At 41.0% G+C, this 19,832-nt stretch overlaps 1 protein-coding gene across 11 annotated transcripts in view; it reads left to right on the top strand.

The window, feature by feature from the left end:
* DMD (dystrophin) overlaps positions 1-19,832 on the top strand; it is a 6,960,831-nt gene that overhangs the window by 6,480,804 nt on the left and 460,195 nt on the right. For all 11 annotated transcript variants that reach the window (XM_069204760.1, XM_069204753.1, XM_069204756.1 and 8 more), the window contains one exon: positions 8,182-8,243. In XM_069204760.1, coding sequence (XP_069060861.1) covers positions 8,182-8,243 — 62 coding nt within the window. The remainder of the gene's footprint in view (positions 1-8,181; positions 8,244-19,832) is intronic.

The raw sequence follows: 19,832 nt of genomic DNA, 5'->3' as shown, positions 1-19,832 counted from the left end.
GGTTATTTTTCTAACTCTCACTATTTTCTAATAGTCCCAGCGACCCTCTACAAGGTCACATAGGTTTGGGGTCCATTCGTGGTTCGCATTCCACTTTTGGAGTATATGGTTTGTGTTGCCCCTATCCCTATGTTTCCCCATTGCATCCTATTGTAACTATACATTGTTTGCACTGTTTTCTAAGACTATACTGCATATTTTTGCTATTGTGTATATATATCTTGTGTATATTTCCTATCCTCTCACTGAGGGTACACTCTAAGATACTTTGGCATATTGTCATAAAAATAAAGTACCTTTATTTTTAGTATAACTGTGTATTGTGTTTTCTTATGATATTGTGCATATGACACTAAGTGGTACTGTAGTAGCTTCACACGTCTCCTAGTTCAGCCTAAGCTGCTCTGCTAAGCTACCATTATCTATCAGCCTAAGCTGCTAGACACCCTATACACTAATAAGGGATAACTGGGCCTGGTGCAAGGTGCAAGTACCCCTTGGTACTCACTACAAGCCAGTCCAGCCTCCTACACTTGTACTTCCCCCAACATTTTGTGCATGATACGTTGAAACGCTGACGCAGCAGAGGCCAACCCAAATGGCATCCTGCAAAACTGGAAAGTGCCAAACGGAGAATTGAAAGCTGTGTAATGACGCAAATCCTCATCCAACACCACCTGGTGATAGGCTGATGCAAGATCTATTTTGGAAAACCCCACAGAGCCTCTGAGCCCATCGAGCAGGTCGCTAATCTTAGGTAAAGGATATGAGTCTACCCATATCTCCTTATTGAGACTCCTCAGGTCCACACATAAACGTAGGTCCCCATTTCGTTTCCGGGCAACCACCAATGGAGAAAGCCACAAACTGGACTCTATAGGCTCGATTACACCATTATTTTGTAGTTTGTGTAATTCAGCCTTAAGATCCTCTCTTAGACTAAATGGCACCGACCTGACCTTATGTCTCACAGGGATAGCCCGATCTTTTACCTTAATTTTGTGCTTGAACCCAGCAATCTTACCCAAACCTTGTACAAAAATGCTAGGAAACTCCTCTTCAAATGGTGCCTTCGATTCTGAGTTCCCTACGACAAGGACTTGTTCTTTAGCACCAGGTTTCAACACCATGCCAAACAGCCCTTGGTGGTACCATCCTAAAATGTTCAAACCTTTATACGCCACATAAATTTTACCGAAAATCTTTCGATCCTTGAACTCAAGACTATCTTCTATGTAGCCTTCCAAATCAATTTTCCTGCCCTCATAAGACACAGGTGATCTATCGGGAGGCAATAATTCCCTATCACCCCAAATATTGTGGAAGAGATCCGATGTGATCATAGTAATACGTGCCCCAGAATCCACTAACAATCGAAGCCACTTATCACCAACCCGAATATCAACAAGGGGATCTACACAATGGTTTTGATCTTTAACTCCCCCTACCCTTTCAGTGACTACCACAATCATATCCTGATAGGCCTTAATAAAAGAATCCTCTTCATTTTCCCCCTCTTCGTCTACCACTGTTGAGACCTTAGCTTGCTTATTAAACATGGATTGACATACTTTAGCAAAGTGACCTACTTTACTACACTTCCTACATGCAGCACACTTTGCCGGACAACTTTTGCCATCCTTAAAATGAGGCATGTTCCCACATCTAAAACATATGTTAGACGACCTGAAGAAAGGATTGTCATATTTTCTCGAGTCACCTTTTTTTACCGCACTCATTTTAGTAACAACATTCACATGCATTTGATCAGAGTCCTTCACCCCAGTACTTATTGAAAGTTCCTTTAGAGATATCTGCGCCAGCTCAACACTTTTAGCCGTTTTAATGACATCATCCAAGGTAGGATTGCCCATGGTAAGTAACTTCTGCTGAATGTGCTTATTTGAGCAGTGACCGATAAACTGCTCCCTTATTAACTGGTCCTGGAAATCTCTAAATTCACACTTCGAGGCCAATTGTCTCAGTGCACTGACATATGTGTCAACATCCTCACTTTGACACTGCTGACGCTTGAAGAATTTGTGCCGTAAAACCACCAAACTCGGGAGTACATCAAACCTTGTGGACAACTTCTTGGTGGTCATATCATATTCATCAAGCTCCTCATCAGTTTGCGGCAGGTCCAGTAAGTGTTTGAAAATCTCTCTGCCTTCATATCCCAACGAATGTAAAAGAAGACACTTCTTCCTTTCAGGGCGAAAACGAGAGGCTCCAATAGCTCCAAGGTAAGTTTCAAAACCGTCAAACCATTGTCTTCAAGGGATGGGAGGAGCACCTGGAGTTTCCAAAAAGGCTGGTGGAGGAGTAACAGACTACATAGCACAAATCAAGAGGCATCTTAATAAAAAAAAACGTCCAGGACGTGTTCACATGAATATTGTTTCAATAAAACTGTAGCACTTCAAAGCACCACAGACATATTTTCCTCAGTGAACCCTGCTACGATGATACAGTGTATTGTAAAAGTATTTCCACTCTTAACCTTAATACTGTGGCCCAATGTAGCATTAACACCAACTACATCCAAAATGGCGCTTAAAATTGACAAACACAGCACCTGCAGGCTTCCATACCAGATGTCTGCTGCCAATTAGTCACACGATCCTCCCCCAGCCAGGCTAACAGGTACAATATGCTTCCAGCAGGAAGAAGACGGATATCTCTCTATACAGGAATGCGTGGGTGCTTAGCGGTGGTCATGGCTCCCTCGTCGCCAAATTTCAGATGTTGTAATCAAAAGGTGAGAAGCATAGTGATGATTAGGGTGTTTTTATTTAGATCCTAAAACAGAAACCGCCGCTGTCACGTCCTACGGCTCCGCCGTCTTCAACCGTCTCTCACTCGCGCTCGAGAGCACGGGAGAACGCAACAGCCGGCAGCACATGAAATAGGTTTGGCACGCGGTAACATTACCGCGTGCCAAACTACACAGAACACAACAAAGTGTTTTTATAAATAGTCCAATAATAGTTCTGTGACAAGCACCTGCTTTTCAAACCGTACGGTCATTAGGATTTTCCAATTAAAGTGTTACCTTGGTATATGTAATTATCTTGCAAAATGAGAAAAAATGAGGGTGGAGTGATAGAAAAAGCAAAGCAGTACAGAATGGATTGAGCATTGGTGAGGTAATTGAGCCTTGAGGTACACGTTACTTTTACATTGTAATGAGTAGAAATGAATTGTGGTACATTTGATCTGTCCTTAAAGTAAGAAGGGATCCGTTTGTGGCTTTTTCCTTTGATACCAGTTTCTTGTAGTGTATGTAATAGATAAACCTTATGGATAGTGTCATAGGTCGAGAAATTGTGGTGCGGCAACCCTGTTGTGATCCCTCATTGTATTTTGATTATTCCACTTGGAGACTGTGGCTGATTTAGTAACCTTCCCAGCAGAAACCCCTTTTTCTTGGCCAGATTTTTTTATTTTTTTTTACTCAATTCTCGAAGTGTGTTTCCACATTCAGTCAAGTCGCGGACTTGCACTGATGGTTGGAACTTCTTTGAAACTGTTCTTTTCTGGTTCAAGTAAAATTACATTTTTCTAAGTTTCTCCTTGAGGCACTCAAACAAAGAAGTCCTTCTGTGGTTGTTTTCAGTTTGAGATTTGCTGTTAATACATGTATTTTCGGCCGGAACCTATGTAAAAGAGCTGTAAAGGCAGGGTGTGAGTGATGTTGGATAAAGTTTCTTTTTTTCAGCATCATGTGATATTATTAAGGTTTGATCCCTAATACCTTGAGTGTTTTTAAATGCACAAAATAGAGGGATATCTGTCCTCTCTGCATAATCACAATTATTGTACAGGCTATTTTGGTTGGGCTGCTCTTTCAGCCCGGTTAATTCAGTGCTCTTCTCTCCACCATTATCGGAGTCTCTTTGGGTTTGCCAGTTCTTAATGGAATTGTTCACCTTTCCAGATTAATTTTGACTAAGGATTTCTCTTCAAATAGTTATGAAATGGCCATTGCGTTCTCTGGAGCAATATAAATGTAAGCAGGGATTCATGTTTGATTTATTTCTTTTTAAGAAATATCTCAGTTAATTCATCATCCCTTTTTTATTTGCTTGATTGAAACCACAACACAGGCTTGTAATTCACCTCACTTAAATGTTCGTTATGTGTCTACATTTGTGATATAATTTCACTTCACATTCGGGTCGTGTTGCATAGAGGCAGTACTACCCCGTGGCCTACCGACTTCCTCCGCAGTGACAATGAATTCCACCTCTGTTGGGAGAATATGGGCAATAGAGCGAAGAGGGACGTGTATTATTGGAGAGGTAGCAGGGAGAACAAGAAGTTTGTAGAGATTTCTGACACATGAGGAACTCTAATGAAAGAAATTAGAGCAAACCGGTAAGGTGCAGCTGTATCGTTATCAGAGTTCCAACTTATCTCATGATAGAAGAACGATAGGCCAGTTAGAAGTCCCTTACTTACCTTACAAGCTCATATCATTCAGATGTGTCCTTTTTTGCAGGTAGACGGATGGAAGATACCTTTATAATACATTAGATTCCGTAGTGCCTGTATAAAATGCCCGTCTCTAATTTCTTTATAATCCATGGGATTCTGCAATCACTGTATAAACAGCGGTCTCTCATTTCTTTATTATGGGGGACTTGTGACTCACCCAGTCACCAATTATATGGAAAAGACATCAGAACTCAAATATTATAAGTTAGTTAAGGTGAGAGGCAGGTTGGGACAAGGAGCATAATCGAAGCAGCTGTTTAAAGCAAGGAAAACTGAACATTGCTTTTCTTCCTTATGCTCTATTTTATAGCTTACAAATACAAGCAGAGGTACTGTTTATTTTCTGCACTTCTTAGACAAAAGCTAGAATCTTTGTACAGGTTTCTACACACTCTGAGCTCCTGCAGCTTTTTTTTTTTTTTTTAAAGAACTGATTTGTATTGAACTGTTTCTAATATCTGCTTGCAACAAATATCCAACAGGTTTATGATGTGTTTAATTTTGTACTTATACGTCATGTCAGCAAACATGCTAGCTCTTTGCTATGAAAGAACTGCGCACCAAGGTTTTAAGTTGTTTGAGGGAAATGTGATGATGTGACCCTGTATTATATAGGATAAAGAAATCCCCGGTGTACATGATAACGATATTACAAGTCATCTTGAAATTCCATAACTTTATAAAGGAACTCTCCTTTGGCCTAGTTCCTCTGTATGGTTATGGAACTCCTCAGTGACTTGCAATATCCTTTTAATGTACATCTGGGGCAACTCTAGCCCTTATATCATAGTTATGTTTCTAATTTTGTCTCTGTTATCTTTCAGCTAGAGGTTTTATGCTTCAGTTTACAGAGTGTTATTTTTATGAGAACCTGCACTTGTACAGTAAGTACTCTACTTTGTGGCTTGGTGGCCTAAAGAGTACCATAAAAGCAGCTGAAAGGCAACATGTCTGCTACTATATGAAACATTAGAATAAATCAGTACATAGATGGTTACAGTACACTACTGTCTAGCCTATCAGGATCTGAAGACAGTCACTAAGCGCCTGTGCCGAAAAAAAATACAAATCAATTTGCACCAGTATTTTCAACACGGTAAACAAAATATATGTGAAATAGAATATTGTGTTTAAGGAACAGATCTATTTTCCCCATTCCATATTAGACAAGCAGCAGAAAGGAAGCACTCGTATTTGCTTTGTTTTTTTGTACTAGTGCAGCGTTTCTGTAATATAGCTCCATGTTTATGTTAGCAAGCTGAGGCATAACTGTTAGTGATGTTGATAATTCCTAGAGATTGTTGTTTTCACACTACTTCCTGAGACCTCTTTCCACTTACTACCTCTTTGGTCTGATTCAAGGTCCTTTGACTCTGCCTCTCGGCTCTGCTGGATGGAAATGCCAATGTACATCCGACTTGTGCCCTTTTTGTAGTGGGACAGTGAGCTAACAAACAACATAATGGAATGCTGCCTAGAAGCATGTACATCCATTGTATGTTGTTTGTTCAGTACTTACTCCTGATCTAGTCTTATGACGCTTGCAGACTTTTTTATTCGATGACAAATAGTTTTCTGAAATGGAGTTCTAAAATAATCCTTGTGTCTGGGGGCACACGCAACCTGACAATATTCTGCATGTTGCTATGAGTTTCCTGGAAAGGGACTCACTTTCCACAATCTTGCTATGGTATGGTATGTATATATAAAAAAAGATAATGTATCCGTTTCTTTGCCTTCTTGGCTGTTTGGCTCAAAAGATACAACGTATGTGAATGATATCCCCGTACGACCTTGATAGAAACAAATAACTATTTCTTCTATGATAAGCACATTTGCAGCATTCCAGAATGTTGCAGGCGGATTCTCCTTGTCCAGTCAAATATGACAGGCGGATCTGTCATTTTGCACCCTAAACATAAAGCTGCTGAAATTGGGCGCACATGCAGGACTTGATTTACGCGCTTAAGGTCACGTTTGGTATTCTTACAGTGTGAATTCACATTCGCGAGTGGACGTAGTTTCACACAAAATTATACCGTTATGGTGTAGTTTTACACATGAATAAACCTTTTCATGGGCGAAGTCAATGGGCGTTCCTGTTAAGGGGGAGAGGGAGGACTTGAAATGTATATGATCACCTGCAAATTTCAGGATTGTGTGTTTGCAAGCCTTTGTACATTACAGATCTGCTGTGCATATAGTCTGAGTGTTGCTGCTAATGGAAGGAGTAAAGCTGTATCTGGGGGTCCCAATGGGGTGGGAACATCCTCAAAATTGATGGGTTGTATATAAGGTTTTTCGATGGGGGGAGGAGGAAATATTTCCTCTGTGGAGAAAAAAAAATACTTAAATGCACCTGCAGTTTTTCTAAGCGGTTACATGTGTGTAAATGTACATTTTCTACAATTACTCATGCATAAAAGTTTAGTTGTGGGCAGTTTTGTAAATGGTAAGTGTTGGAATTTCCCAGCAGTACACCAGGAATTTTGTGTATTTTAAAACTTGACATTTAATTTACACAAAACGTATGATTGCCATTCAATCATCTGAAAAATCATACTTTACTTCTACCATCATTTCATGCCCTCTGAAATTATGTGGCATGGGAGGACCAGATTATGTGGCAGAGTTTGCTTTATCCCCCTTATTTTGGTTCAGGAATATTATTGCTGCTGCTTTCTGATGGCACACAATATTTTTCTGCCACAAGTCCTCCATTACAGCAGCAGGAGGCCGCCAGAATATGCACACAGGACGTGCCTTATAACCCAACCATCCCTATAAAACCCCTTGCACTATTGAGCCACCGCAAGATACAATGTGTCAGAAAGCCTGCTTGCTACATGTTATTGGTCGTTTGTCTTCGGTGGTGGCATATTGGACCGCCCTCGATCTTCTTCGCCCTTTCAATGGCCTATGTCAGAAGAAGCCTGTTTTCTGTGGCCTCCACACGATTTCATATTGCCAACTGAAAAGTGACGTAATAAAAAATGAGTCTTTACATATTTGCAACCATAGATAGGAGGCCTGTGTTTTTGCAAGATGTGGTGGTACTTTCATTAAAATAGGGAACACTTTGGACATAAAAAGCACAGGTAATATTGAAAGACTAAGAAGTTAGAATAGAACTGCCTGATTGTTTCCTTGCACGCTTTTCTCTGTGGGTGAAATGTTCCTAAAACAGGAACGTGTGGGAGAAGGGAGGTTGAAGAATTACGGTTTTTAAAGTTTTTGCTTGACTAACGTCCGTGCTGCTGCATTCTTCCCTAATAAAATTGAGTTCGGAGTTCTCATTTCAAGAGGTTGTGTTTTAAAGCTTAGATATTTTGATTTCCAGAATCCTCCAAAATTAGCAATTTTTGTGGATAACTATACAATATATTTTAACATGATGATATCCAAATTGATCATTTGTAGCTAGGGGCTGAGTTTCCTTGGCACATGATTGTTTTCTGGCTTCCAAACCATCTCTTTCAGTATGCAGGAGAACACAGAAGCAAATAGTTCCAGAGTCCGCGGATGAGGGAAATATCAATTGATTTTGGTGAATAAACGTGACCCCAGGAGGGATATTGCATACTGTATCAAGCTTGGTGTCACACTTCAAAATGTCTTGACTACTACAGATTGTGTCCTTTGCACCCATCCCTAACTTCACCTTCTCTCTTTGTGTTTCAGCCATGAGAACCAAACAACCTGCTGGGATCATCCCAAAATGACCGAACTCTACCAGTCCTTAGGTAAGATAAATTCACATGGAGCTGTTGGGCGTGAAATTCAATTCTAAATGTTTGTTCTTTTTGTTTCTATTATGTGTGCTTTGAGTAGTTTTACATTGTTTGCTTACTTGATATTTATGGTATGTTACTGCTGGCCTGGCTACTCCTCTGTGCCCCTTAGTAATATTCCACCTCGAGACTTGCAGGTTACTGCAAACTTATTGACTCCCTATTTTTTTCATTGTGCAGTACAAAATTATGAAATTGTCCATGCTGAAAATTGGTCCTTGTTGGGGTGGAATGTTTTTTTTGTGAATTGCATCGGTGCTCCTTAAATTTCTTCGTATTTTCAGTGGATGTATCAGTGTGCTAATACTAAGGGGAGTAAGATGAAAGTGCAGGGTAGATGAAAAGTAGGCTGGCGAATATTGTGTGTGCCATACATGCAAGATAATTTCTTCTTGACAGAATCTACTTGCTTTAGGCTACGAAGTGAGGGCTGAAGTGCCACATTGTAACGCCATCTGGAAATTTTCAATTTAAAAGTAAAATAAAATATTTATAGCTACATGACATGGTCCTTGCTTACTAACTGGCCTTTGTTGTGGCACATTCTGTAATGTACTTAACTTTGTCCACCTGAAAGAAGCATGAGTTGACACAGATGTAATTCTGTACAATGGGCAGCCTGGAAGGAGTTATTCCAGTATGTAGCCCCAAAGGTCAACACTTTGGAAGCACAGAAATGATTCCAAAGATGCTGCCTAGGCAAGTATTGCTTGGTGGTCTCATTTGCCATTTTTAGCAGCTTGTGGCATTGAATGGTAGAAAAACGTACACCACAAAGATGTTTTTGCATACTAACAATTCAACTCTGTACTTTTCAGCTGGTACTCACTTGAAATACCAACAAGTTCTTCGAATACAAGATTAATCTGCTGATGTTAAATTTACAGAGCATAAACTGCTAAGATATACTTTTGGGAAGGAGGGGGGGGGCTGTCCATATTTGGTTAGTTTAATTGAGAGGCACATATTTAGTTCAAATTGCTTTCTGTACTTCGAGGCGTCTGTGGATTTTAATGCCTGTAAGTCATGGAGATAATATGTAAACTATGTGTTGTGTTTTTGACAATATTGCCAACGCCTCCATAACATTGGATTTCATGTGATTTGAATAGTGCAAGCCTAGGTACACAGCCATAATGCACTGCAGAGAATGATTTTACAAGGTGGGTAAGAGTGAGGATCTGGGTACAGAAGATGAGTGGGGGTGGGAGGGTAAGCAGATAACTGTTGCAGTAAGATGAATGAAGGGGTACATGTTTGTTGGATTGCTGCTGAAAAGAAGATATTGTAGGTTCAGGATAAAAGGGATTTGAAGGGGTAAGATCAGGAGCGTGGGGACAGTAAGGACATATGTGGAACAAGGATTTTGACTATACAGGAATTAAAATATGAGTGAAAAAAGATGTGAAAATGAGGAAAGAGGAATACCCTCAGGCAGTGGCTGGGGAGTAACAGTGATCTTTTCATGGTTTGTCCATTTACCAGGTGGTCATAGGATGAGGTGTTACTTCTGCAGATGAAGTGAGGAATGGACGGAGCTTGACGGATTCACAAGTATTGCACATAGGTGAATTCGGTTTTCTTAGCTTGTTTTTCCTCCGTTTCTTGATTTTTCAGTCTGGTGGTGCTGCAGGATGAAGTGATTTCAACCGGTGGTCTTGATCTTGTGGCCATGTGGATTGTGAGTGTTGAACGCCTTGTACATGTTTTCAGCAGGATTTTAATGAGGTGTCTGGATTTCTGAGGGTGTTAGGATGCTCCTCTTGTACTTTTGGAAAGAATGTTCAATACTTTCATTGTGCTTCTGCTGTTGAGATTTGCACGGATCTCATTAAACCACAATCACATGCAGAGGTGTGACAAGATCCAAGGCTTCTTTTAGGAAAACATGAAAAACTGAAGAAGTCCAGCTTTTAGGGCGGCTTACTTCAGTTTCAGAAACGTTTGAGTTTTACCTCAGTAACTTAAAAACTGGTAAGGTGACTGTCATGATAAAATGTGTACTAGTAAATCTACATTTCCCATGTTCACCTACTTCCTAAATACATCCCTCATACATACCGCTGTACAGCCTCTTTGCCCTAGAATCTCGTCACACGGAGAATGTGTAGAAATGTTGGACGTTAGTATAGAAGAATTGCCTTGGTTTCATATTCTATTTTGTGTCTTTATTAGTGAAACATCCAGGGAACTTGCACACTCCACCTCTGCTCATCCTTAGTTTGTTGCCCTTCTCACTGGGACAAACACTTCCCTTTCTCTACAAAAAAGTCTCATAGCTAAGACTTGTGTCTCTTTAATCAATACAACATCACCCCCCCCCAGTGTTGTCTTAAACTTTGGCACCCTTATAGGATATCTGACGCATGGATTCGGACAGTAATACAGTATAATGAGATGGGCATATGCCTTAAAATAAAACTAAGCAAGTAGTTAAACACCCCATTTAGCATTTGAGCACAGATGTGATATTATTACTGAGATCTTCATAAGGTCATGGCTGCCCTTCTGAAACTTTGCTTTTGGAGGGTGGCTTTGCTCCCTTTTGCAAGTGCATAGTAAACACCACCTCCACTGCGCCACCTGCTTATCCTTCCCTAGAGGGATTTTATGTGCATTGTGATCTTTTTCAGGTGCGTTTTCAGTCAACAAGGCTGTATGCTTTGTCATGTCCAACCATTATTACCCCGTCAGCTTTAGTCATTCTTTTTATTCTGTATTTCCACTAGCTGGTTTAGCAGACCAGTTGGCTATACAAAGAAAATCAGGAAGGCTACATACAACCAATGTTAACTTTAGACAAGTTATACACGCAAGAAAAATCACCCCATTCCATTTGTTACATTTTTCACTTTTAAGCAAACCATGGTTTAGAGAAATTGGCCAAGGGGCACATTTTCAACTTTAATTATTTTAGACATTACATGTTGTGATCGTAGCTGCTAGGCCAGCAAAGGGATTCACTGTAAAACCCATATAATGAGTGCACAGCAGTCGTGAGCAAAAGCAAATTGGAAAGTGCATTATGTGTGATAGCCACATTAGAAGGAAGTAGATGGTTGCCACTATGTCACACTTCACCAAGGCGGACTATCAAAACCAGTGATGGATCAGCATCCTGGGTGTATTTGGAGAGGGCCAGAACAAACACGGGTTATTTTCCGGGTTACCCCACTCTGGAGATGAATGTGTAACATGAACATACCTACCACTATAAAAGTTTTTAAAAAATGGACCTGTGGCGAGAGACTCACAATAGGTGCCTTCAAGCAGCCGGTATCCATAGGGAGACTGCAAAAGGCACAATATACACTTTCTCGTTTGTGGAGCAGCCAAACACAATATGTAATTGGATAAACAGAGTATTTCTCCTCTAGGAAAATAAGACAGGCATGAGGAGTAGGCACACAGTGCAGCCATTTACAAATACCACCCTAAACGCCTCTGCTACGTGGATTCCCTCCAAAGAAGGGACTCCACTTCCTGCAGTATTCGGGTACCTTTGTGTGAACAATTTAAATCCCCTGTGTATTGCAAAGGGTCTCCCACCTGAGGGTGCAGTTAGTATTCCAGGTCGTAACAGCAGATATGGCAGATTTTCAGTGGCCAAAGAAAAATAGCAAATCTGTGGTTTAATTAAGAAGCTGAATAAGTAAATTATCAACTGGTAGTATCACTAAGAAGAAAATATGCAACTTCATCCGCACTGCTATTTTGGTGAATGACTGGATGATCCGCTTTGACTCAAGAATTAGGTTGGTAATGTACTTGGACGTATTAGTGAGTGGGGCATCTGGATATCTCCAAGCTGTGATAATGAGCCTCAATGACTTGCCTAAGTGCACTGCCTAGAGAGATTCCTTGCCAGATTCCTCCGTCAGTACCAGAAAGGTCAGATGGTTTCACTGCTCAGTGGGCCTCCGAGGCTCTCTAGTAGCAGATAAGGTGTCATTCTCTCAGGGTGGTTGTCACGTTAAGAAAATAAGACCACTCAGTGGTCCAGAAATAGGTTTAGTTCACTAGGGAAGACTGTCAGTGCACTATCCAATTCTAATGTTGGTTCTCCTTCAAGAGGTGAATAAAATTACCCATTAAGAATCTTCTGGGTGAGTTCTTCAGACTACCTGATCCCATCAACCAGTGTGGGGCAAACAGCCAGGCCTGATTTCCCTGTCCATGCCCAGTGAATTTCTGAACATAGCTGTCCATGGGGCTTTAAGGTGCCAGTACCTCAATTAGAGATGCAATTCCCCTGTGTCTGCAAGTGGCCATGCAGAGAGAAGGCTCCAGGTAGGCTTGGTGCTATCAGTGCACATGACAGTCTCCAGAAACGTGGTCATACATCCTTGAGTCCTCGCTGTCCTTCCCTGATCGGGCAAGTACAGACACCTGAAGTTCTACAGTCTTAAACAAATAACTAGTTCAGAAGATGCAGGTGAGGCATCCCCTTTGAGGTCTGTCTGCACCATACTGAGCCACACTTATATTCCTAACGCATCAGATTTTGATGTCACTTGGATTTGTCAGACCTTGAATGGGACGTTCACTGCTGCCTATGCTAATTCATACGAAACACAGTAGAGCCAGAGTAGTTTCCCCCAACATTAGATGACATTAAAACAAGATTAAATGAGTTTGCACATGCATAAGGTAAAAATACTATCAGAAAACTAATGTCACAATCTCAAACTTCAAACAGCCTCCATCTGTTTGTCATAAAATCCACCATACCATGTCATTGCTACAGATTGTACCAGGCCAGGAACTGCACAAGGTGTTGCAGTCGCAGATTAAAGTCTCTAATTTTCATTATAAAAATGTACAAGACTTAAAGTAGTTCCACCACCAACACTGTTTCTGTCTTGCTTTTTGACAATGCTAGAGTCTGCTCTTTTGAAAGGTATCTTACTCTTAACATTTGTTAGACCTAGCACCCTTTGCGTGGTTTTCCATAACTTTCTGCCCACTGACCTCATGTTTTTCTGACTTCGTTTTTGCTGGTTTTAGTATTTTGGGCACTTTACTACTGCTGACCAGCGTTAAAGTGCAGGTGTGCTATACTCTAAAACATGATGACATTGGTTTATCACCAGTTAGCATATTTAACGTACTTGTAAGTCCCTTGTAATGCGCAGTATATGTACCCTAGTCCTGGAAATGAAATGCTACTAGTGGCAGCCCTGCCACAAACAACAGTAGCCTTTAAAACATGTCTCAGGCCTGCTAATGCAGAACCTTTGTATGCAGTTTAAACTGCCATTGTGACCTGGAAGTGCAACAACCTGCCAGGCCTAAAACCTTCCTTTTTGTTACATATAAGCCACCTCTAAGGTAGGCCCATGGACAGGGTTCGGAGTATTTAAAAAGTTGAACATGTACTTTTAAGTTTGACATGTCCAGGTAGTGGAAAAACTGCTGTTTGTTTTTTGTTTTTCACTGCTGCAAGTCCTGTCTCCCCATAGGTTAGCATTAGGGTTCTCTTGAAGCATCCTTTAAGTGTTACTTTCAGTTGGGAAAAGATAGAAATATAGAGTTGGGTGTCTCTGGACTCGCAATTTAAATTCACAACTTATGGTATAAGTCTGAAAATGCCACTTTTAGAAAGTTGGCATTTTCTTACTTTAACCATTTTGTGCTTCTGCCTGCCTCTCAATACATGTCTAGGCGAGATGACAGCTAGGCTTTGTACATTCCCTCTAGACAGCCACACACAAAGGGAACTTGGTCCCATAACTACATCTGCATCAGCACCTGCAAAACTGGAACTCGAGTAGTCCAGATTTGAGAAATATGCAGTGCAACAACTCAAGGATTTTTGTAAGGAGTTTGGGGTTTCCTATTAAAAGCTTTACCAAGGAGGTGGAGCTGCAAACGGCTCTCCTGGGGGGCCTTATTTTTATATTTGCCATGTGCCCTGAGGAAGGTGGGTGACCCTTTGGGTCACTTGACACCAAAACACGTCGGCACCGCTACTAAGGATAAGGAAGTTTGATTGGACTCCACCGTTATATATAGGAACTTTATGACTCTTGGATATTTTATCTTATCGGAGAACAACTATTGATCATGTTATGAATTCATAAATAATCATGACTATATAAATTCCCAGAATCATGTATCCTTTCGATGCTGGGGATTCTTAATCAAGCGGTATCGCTGAATACCCATGGGGACTATTTTGGTCTCCCTGCTTTGGAATTGTGCTTGCTTTTTCAATTTTTTTTTGGGGGGGGGGGCGATTTGAAGGTTTCAGAAAATGTTCCATTGGTGTTGCTTCTTCTGTTGAGTATGAGTGAGATTTGTGAATGATAGTGTCTTTTTTTATCTTTCTTGGCCTTTCCCAGGTTGCATAGAACTATGTGTTTATATTTATATATATATATATATATATATATATATAGTAATTAAAATTGTAAAATAAAATGAATTACAGTACCCAGATTTGAACTAATGCTAAGGACCTTGGCTTGACGAATTGTTATCATCAAATTCAGGGATTCCGATTTATTGGAACCAATATTGAAGGTGGGTTATTTTGTTATTTGTGGAGCTGCAAATGGCACCAATGGCCTGGCTGTAATGAAGGGATGTAACACATGAGACCTCAGAGGAGTATGATGTGGAGATGTTGTTTATTAGGTAAAGCCGATACTGAGAAACCGAAACCATGCTGAACTCCCCTCTGAATGACATACTAGTAGTGCCAAAGAATGCTGGTGTGTGTGCACTGATCTCTTTCACTGTTAACGTCCGGGCAGCAGCACAGCTTGACTGAGGACATTAAAAAGCAATCTGCCGTACAGCCTTGTGGTGCAGTCCTAATGTCCTCTTTCACTATCCAGTCCCACTTTACGGTGTCATTTCAGTACCTTTCACAGTTCGAGCTCAAATTTCCATCTTCAGCTCCACATGTCTCTTAACAAGCAATCATTCAATAAGTGTATTGATTCATGGATATACATCTTTTTACTTCCCAGTATTGGACCCAAAATGACAACTAGCTTTCCCAAACCATGCGAAAGAGATGAGATATACAAAGGTTCACGCCCTGATAATGATATCATTAGCCTTTAAGGTAACAAGGTTCACAACTACCATAACCTTTGCATCTGTTCCACCGGCAGCGGGGGAGATTACTTATGATGCCCTTCTTGATGCATGAGGTATGCTTACGGGGAACTGAGCCGTGGTCCCAATGTGCTATGAGAGATGGAAACTCCTTATAAAACCCACACAACGACAACGGTTACTAAAGGCAAAGAGTATATGGGAATGATCTTGCTTGCCAAGTATTCCAGGATTCGTTTTGGTATGTGGGTTGTAAAGATTGAAGCAGATGATGCCTGTTGACAGCCACAGCCCTCCTAAGAGCGCAAACTCACTCCTCACACTTATTTAGTTAGTTAGGAGTTTTATAATGTTCTACGGGTAACCTATGTGTAACATTTCAAGTTACTTCAGGTGCAAATAAAATTACCACGGTGTCCAATCTGCGAAGGAGCTCTTTAGGGGAGGAGGGCATCCATTCAAGGAGGATTGAGTCCCTATCTGATTCACTGAGTTTACAAGCAGTTAGAATTAAGAAAGTCAATTAGAAAAATTAATAGTTCTGTTTTCGGGAGTAAACTGAACAAACGTGATTGGGTTCTGATCACAGTGAGGCTCAAGCAGAAACACGGGTTGCAGCTGCACTGGCCCTAATTCTACCTCAGGCTCTTGAGGAGGATAAGAGCCAAACATACTCCTACATGGTCATGTCATCCTTACCACCCTGCTACTAAGCAATCACAGCATCCTTGCTTTCAGGTGAGATGTTTCCATCACCGCACCTTTCGTCCACAAATTGTAGAAAACCAGGGTAACCTTTGCAGGTTTTCGATACTGCTTGACCACGGGCGAGGGCACGTACTCGCTGCCATGATCTGAGGACAGTAATGGAAGATAACGGAGAACGACTGAAGATGTATGTCCAGTTGGGTTTGAAGGCACTGGGAAGGATGCTTCAAAAATCGGAATCTGCATTTTAGTGTTCATGCATGTGCTGCTTTGGCAATGTGTAGGGCGTCTGCTCATTCCATATTCCATTCCTTGAACAATAAATATATCTGGTCGGCAACTCCATCAGTGTTACTAATGGAGTCTTTCTTCTTCACCCTGACCTGGTGATATCACTGTTTAGCTTAAAACAACACTGTGTCCTTGGGTGAAGGTCACCTATTCTTCCCTGCCTTGAAGATATCCAGCCTCGGCTGTGCGGGTGAAGCGGTCCTTTGAGCAGACTTGGCACAGCTTTAACTATTTTGTGAAAGCTTCTAATTTTTTCAGTCAGCGTAGGAGAAAGAACCCGAGACATGTGCTTGGAAGCTGCAGAAGGGGTAAGCTGAGGTCCGCCCTCTGTGCTGAACACACAGCAAACATATATGCATATAACAAATATACAGAAGCTCTTGTGGGAGAAAAAACGTTATAATTTGAGCCCTTCTTTTTGTATAACCGTGTGTTCCCACACTGGTGATTCATATTTAGCATTGCAATACAAAGCGTACAAATGCAGACAGTATAACCTAGATACTACTAAGTCTGAAGGGCCACTTTTTCCGCTCAGTGGTGTGGGTGTTACTTTGTCCCCCAATGCACTGTTCCTGTGGATGGAACAGGGTATTTTTATTTGCAGCATGGGCAACATGGCTTATAGCTTCTTAAAAGAAAATGAGACGCTCGTCTGTGTACCACTCTTGAAATGAGACCTCGGGTACAACACTCCGAGTCTGCTAAAATAATTGTGGGGAAAAAAATATTCCCAGGAATTACTAAGCAGTTTTGTCAGTAAAAAAACTCTACTGAGAAAATCTCACATTAATTAGAACTCTGCTTCAAAGAGGAGTTTTAACTTTTCACAACTGCTAGTGGGACACTGAACCCCTTCTCCTGCCATGGAATATCAAACGTGCATGCCACCTACTCACTGCATTTACAAGGTACCAGAAAATGACCCTGATCAGGTATACATGCTACTTTTGCCTGGTTAGCATGCATATCTGTTGCCTGCATTTTTTGTGGCAGTGAAATGGTGGCCCTCACCTCTTGCATACTCTCTGGTCAAGGGCCCCACTTATAGGATTATTGGTCAAAACCAGGAAAGTCATCAGCACGATTTGCCAGGAAATGCCTCCCATTCTTAGAATGGAAATATTGGTAAAGCATTGTATTGAAAACAAGCATTTGCAATGCAATGGATCTTGCGTTTGCTCCAGTTGGAGCTATTAGGGTTGTAAATTCCTAACTGGATGTTTCTTGCCACATAAATTGAAAATGAAAAGTAAAACAGTTGACATAAGTGAGCCGATTCAAAGCACCACGGCCGCAATGAGCATGAGCGCGAAGGAGAGCCACAAGAGGAAAAAGCATTTTGCTTGCTGTCAGACGTATCGGCAAATGTGCAATTATCCATGTAAAAGGGTTGGTGTCAAAGGTGGTAACAAAACCATCCCAAGGAGGTACGAATGTAAAGCATTTACCAATGATAAAAAATGATTTTTGAAAGACAAGTCCACGAACGAGTGAAAGTGATGGGTGTTTGGTGGGCGTGGTTAAAAGCCCACAAGACTTACAACAGGTCAAAGCGCTTGTGCGCTCTACCTAAAAAGTACAAAATGTAATCTCTTAACAATATGTGGAAATAGAAAGCAGTTCAACTTCAATGTTCTATTTATCATTTTCGAAAAATGGTGCATTTGATAAAATATAAACTAGTCATTTTTATGGGCGAGCACAAAGTGCTCCGTCCATTCTGTTATCTCTCTTTGGGCTTGAAACCACGCCCATGCCACGTCAGTCACTTATATTGGTTTGTGGGCTTGCCTTTTAAAATCTGCTTGCTTTCATTTGTGAAAGGCATGCATACGTCATGTTTTTTCCGGTGTTTAGCCCACCTACACAGCACCGGTAAAGTACCAAAAACATACGAGGCTCGAAGTTTTCAGCCTGGAGTCCGGACTGCTTTATCTCTTTATTTTCCACGCAGCACAATCGCGCTGCATTTTTTTTTGCTTTACAATGCTAGTAGCTCTAACTCGAGCAAATACGAGACCCGTTGCATTGAAAAGGCTTGTTTATGTTTACACCCTACAGACATAACTGTGCTTGGCTGTAGCGATGAGCCTTGTGCCTGTTGAACTGTCACTAGATCCGATGCCAGGGCCACTGGAATTATGTAGTATGGGACGGATAATTTATGCAGCAGGGCTCAGTAAAGTTAAGTGGCAAGCAAAGTGAAATTATGCAGCGTAATGTGGCACATTTTGTGATTAGTATTACTTCATTATTTTGCATTTTACACTTGTTTACACTTTTGGAACATTGGTTGCACCTCATTAGTACCAGTTTAACACCCATATATAGCAATAAGCAACAGAAAATTGACCAGTCAAGATTTGCAAAGGACACGTGTTGCTGCTTTTTTATTAACTTTTGACCCATTTGAGCTAGAAACATTTTTTTGTGTCAATCACAGACTATGCAGCAGATGAATTATGTGGCAAGTGCGGCAAATATATAATTATGCAAAAAACACTGCGCTGGCACAGTAGCATAATTCCAGTGGTCCTGTCTTTTGTCATGCATCTGATCAATTCAGTGTTTCCTGTGTTTGATGATTGGAACTCTATAAAGATATGTTGGTGGGAGAGGTCAAGGTACTATGACAGACCCAAAAACACCTAAAGTTAATGAAAGTCTTCCCTCGCTTTGAGGTAGAGAGCCAACAGTGTGCTGGTTGACAGAGGGACAGTTTAGATAGATAGCACCACCTGTTTGTTTCGGTGGACAATTTGTCCATATTCCTTGCAACGTTTTGTGAAATCATGGAAGTTTCATAAAGGGTGTGAGTTGCCACGCAAAACAGTGGAGCTAGTAACCTCGATGATTATAGGCACAATTTGGAATACAATCCAAAATGGTAAGAATAAAATTAGACATGTTTTAAAAAGGGACAGCTTGTACATGGGCGGCTGAACTGCGTATGTTCCTTAGATAGCCATAGGCATGACCAAAGTATTTGCAAAGCTTGAGACAAAAACACTGCGCGGACGTCAGTGCTGTAAAGCATTAGCTACCTTTAAAAAGGGGCAGGGTTGCTTCAACAACTATAAAGTGATTTATCAGTAAGTGCCCAAGGGCAGAAAAAGTGTGAGAACCGGCAAATTAGGTCCACTTTCCTTATTGTCCCCTGGCGGCCCTAGGCGGCCATTAATTGTTCCTGTAAGAGTCACGTGCCACACTCTGGACATCGGAATAGAAAGATTGGTCTTGCTATGTGCACTATATGTAATACAATGAAAATTGTGAAATCATGTATGTTTCAGCTAACACAAGTACCTTGCCCTTATCCATGATGCAAATGCTTTTCTTGAGGTGCTGAATAGAGAACAAAAACCTAATATATTTTAAGATTTCTATCACATAGGCGACTTTTTAGGTAAAAAAAAAGGTGTTTAGCTTAATCAAAATCCTTTCTTATCTTGCACATCAGCAAGATAACTC

Source organism: Pleurodeles waltl, chromosome 8 (assembly GCF_031143425.1).
Source record: "Pleurodeles waltl isolate 20211129_DDA chromosome 8, aPleWal1.hap1.20221129, whole genome shotgun sequence".
Classification (NCBI taxonomy): domain Eukaryota; kingdom Metazoa; phylum Chordata; class Amphibia; order Caudata; family Salamandridae; genus Pleurodeles; species Pleurodeles waltl.
This window is presented reverse-complemented; position numbering and strand designations above follow the sequence as displayed.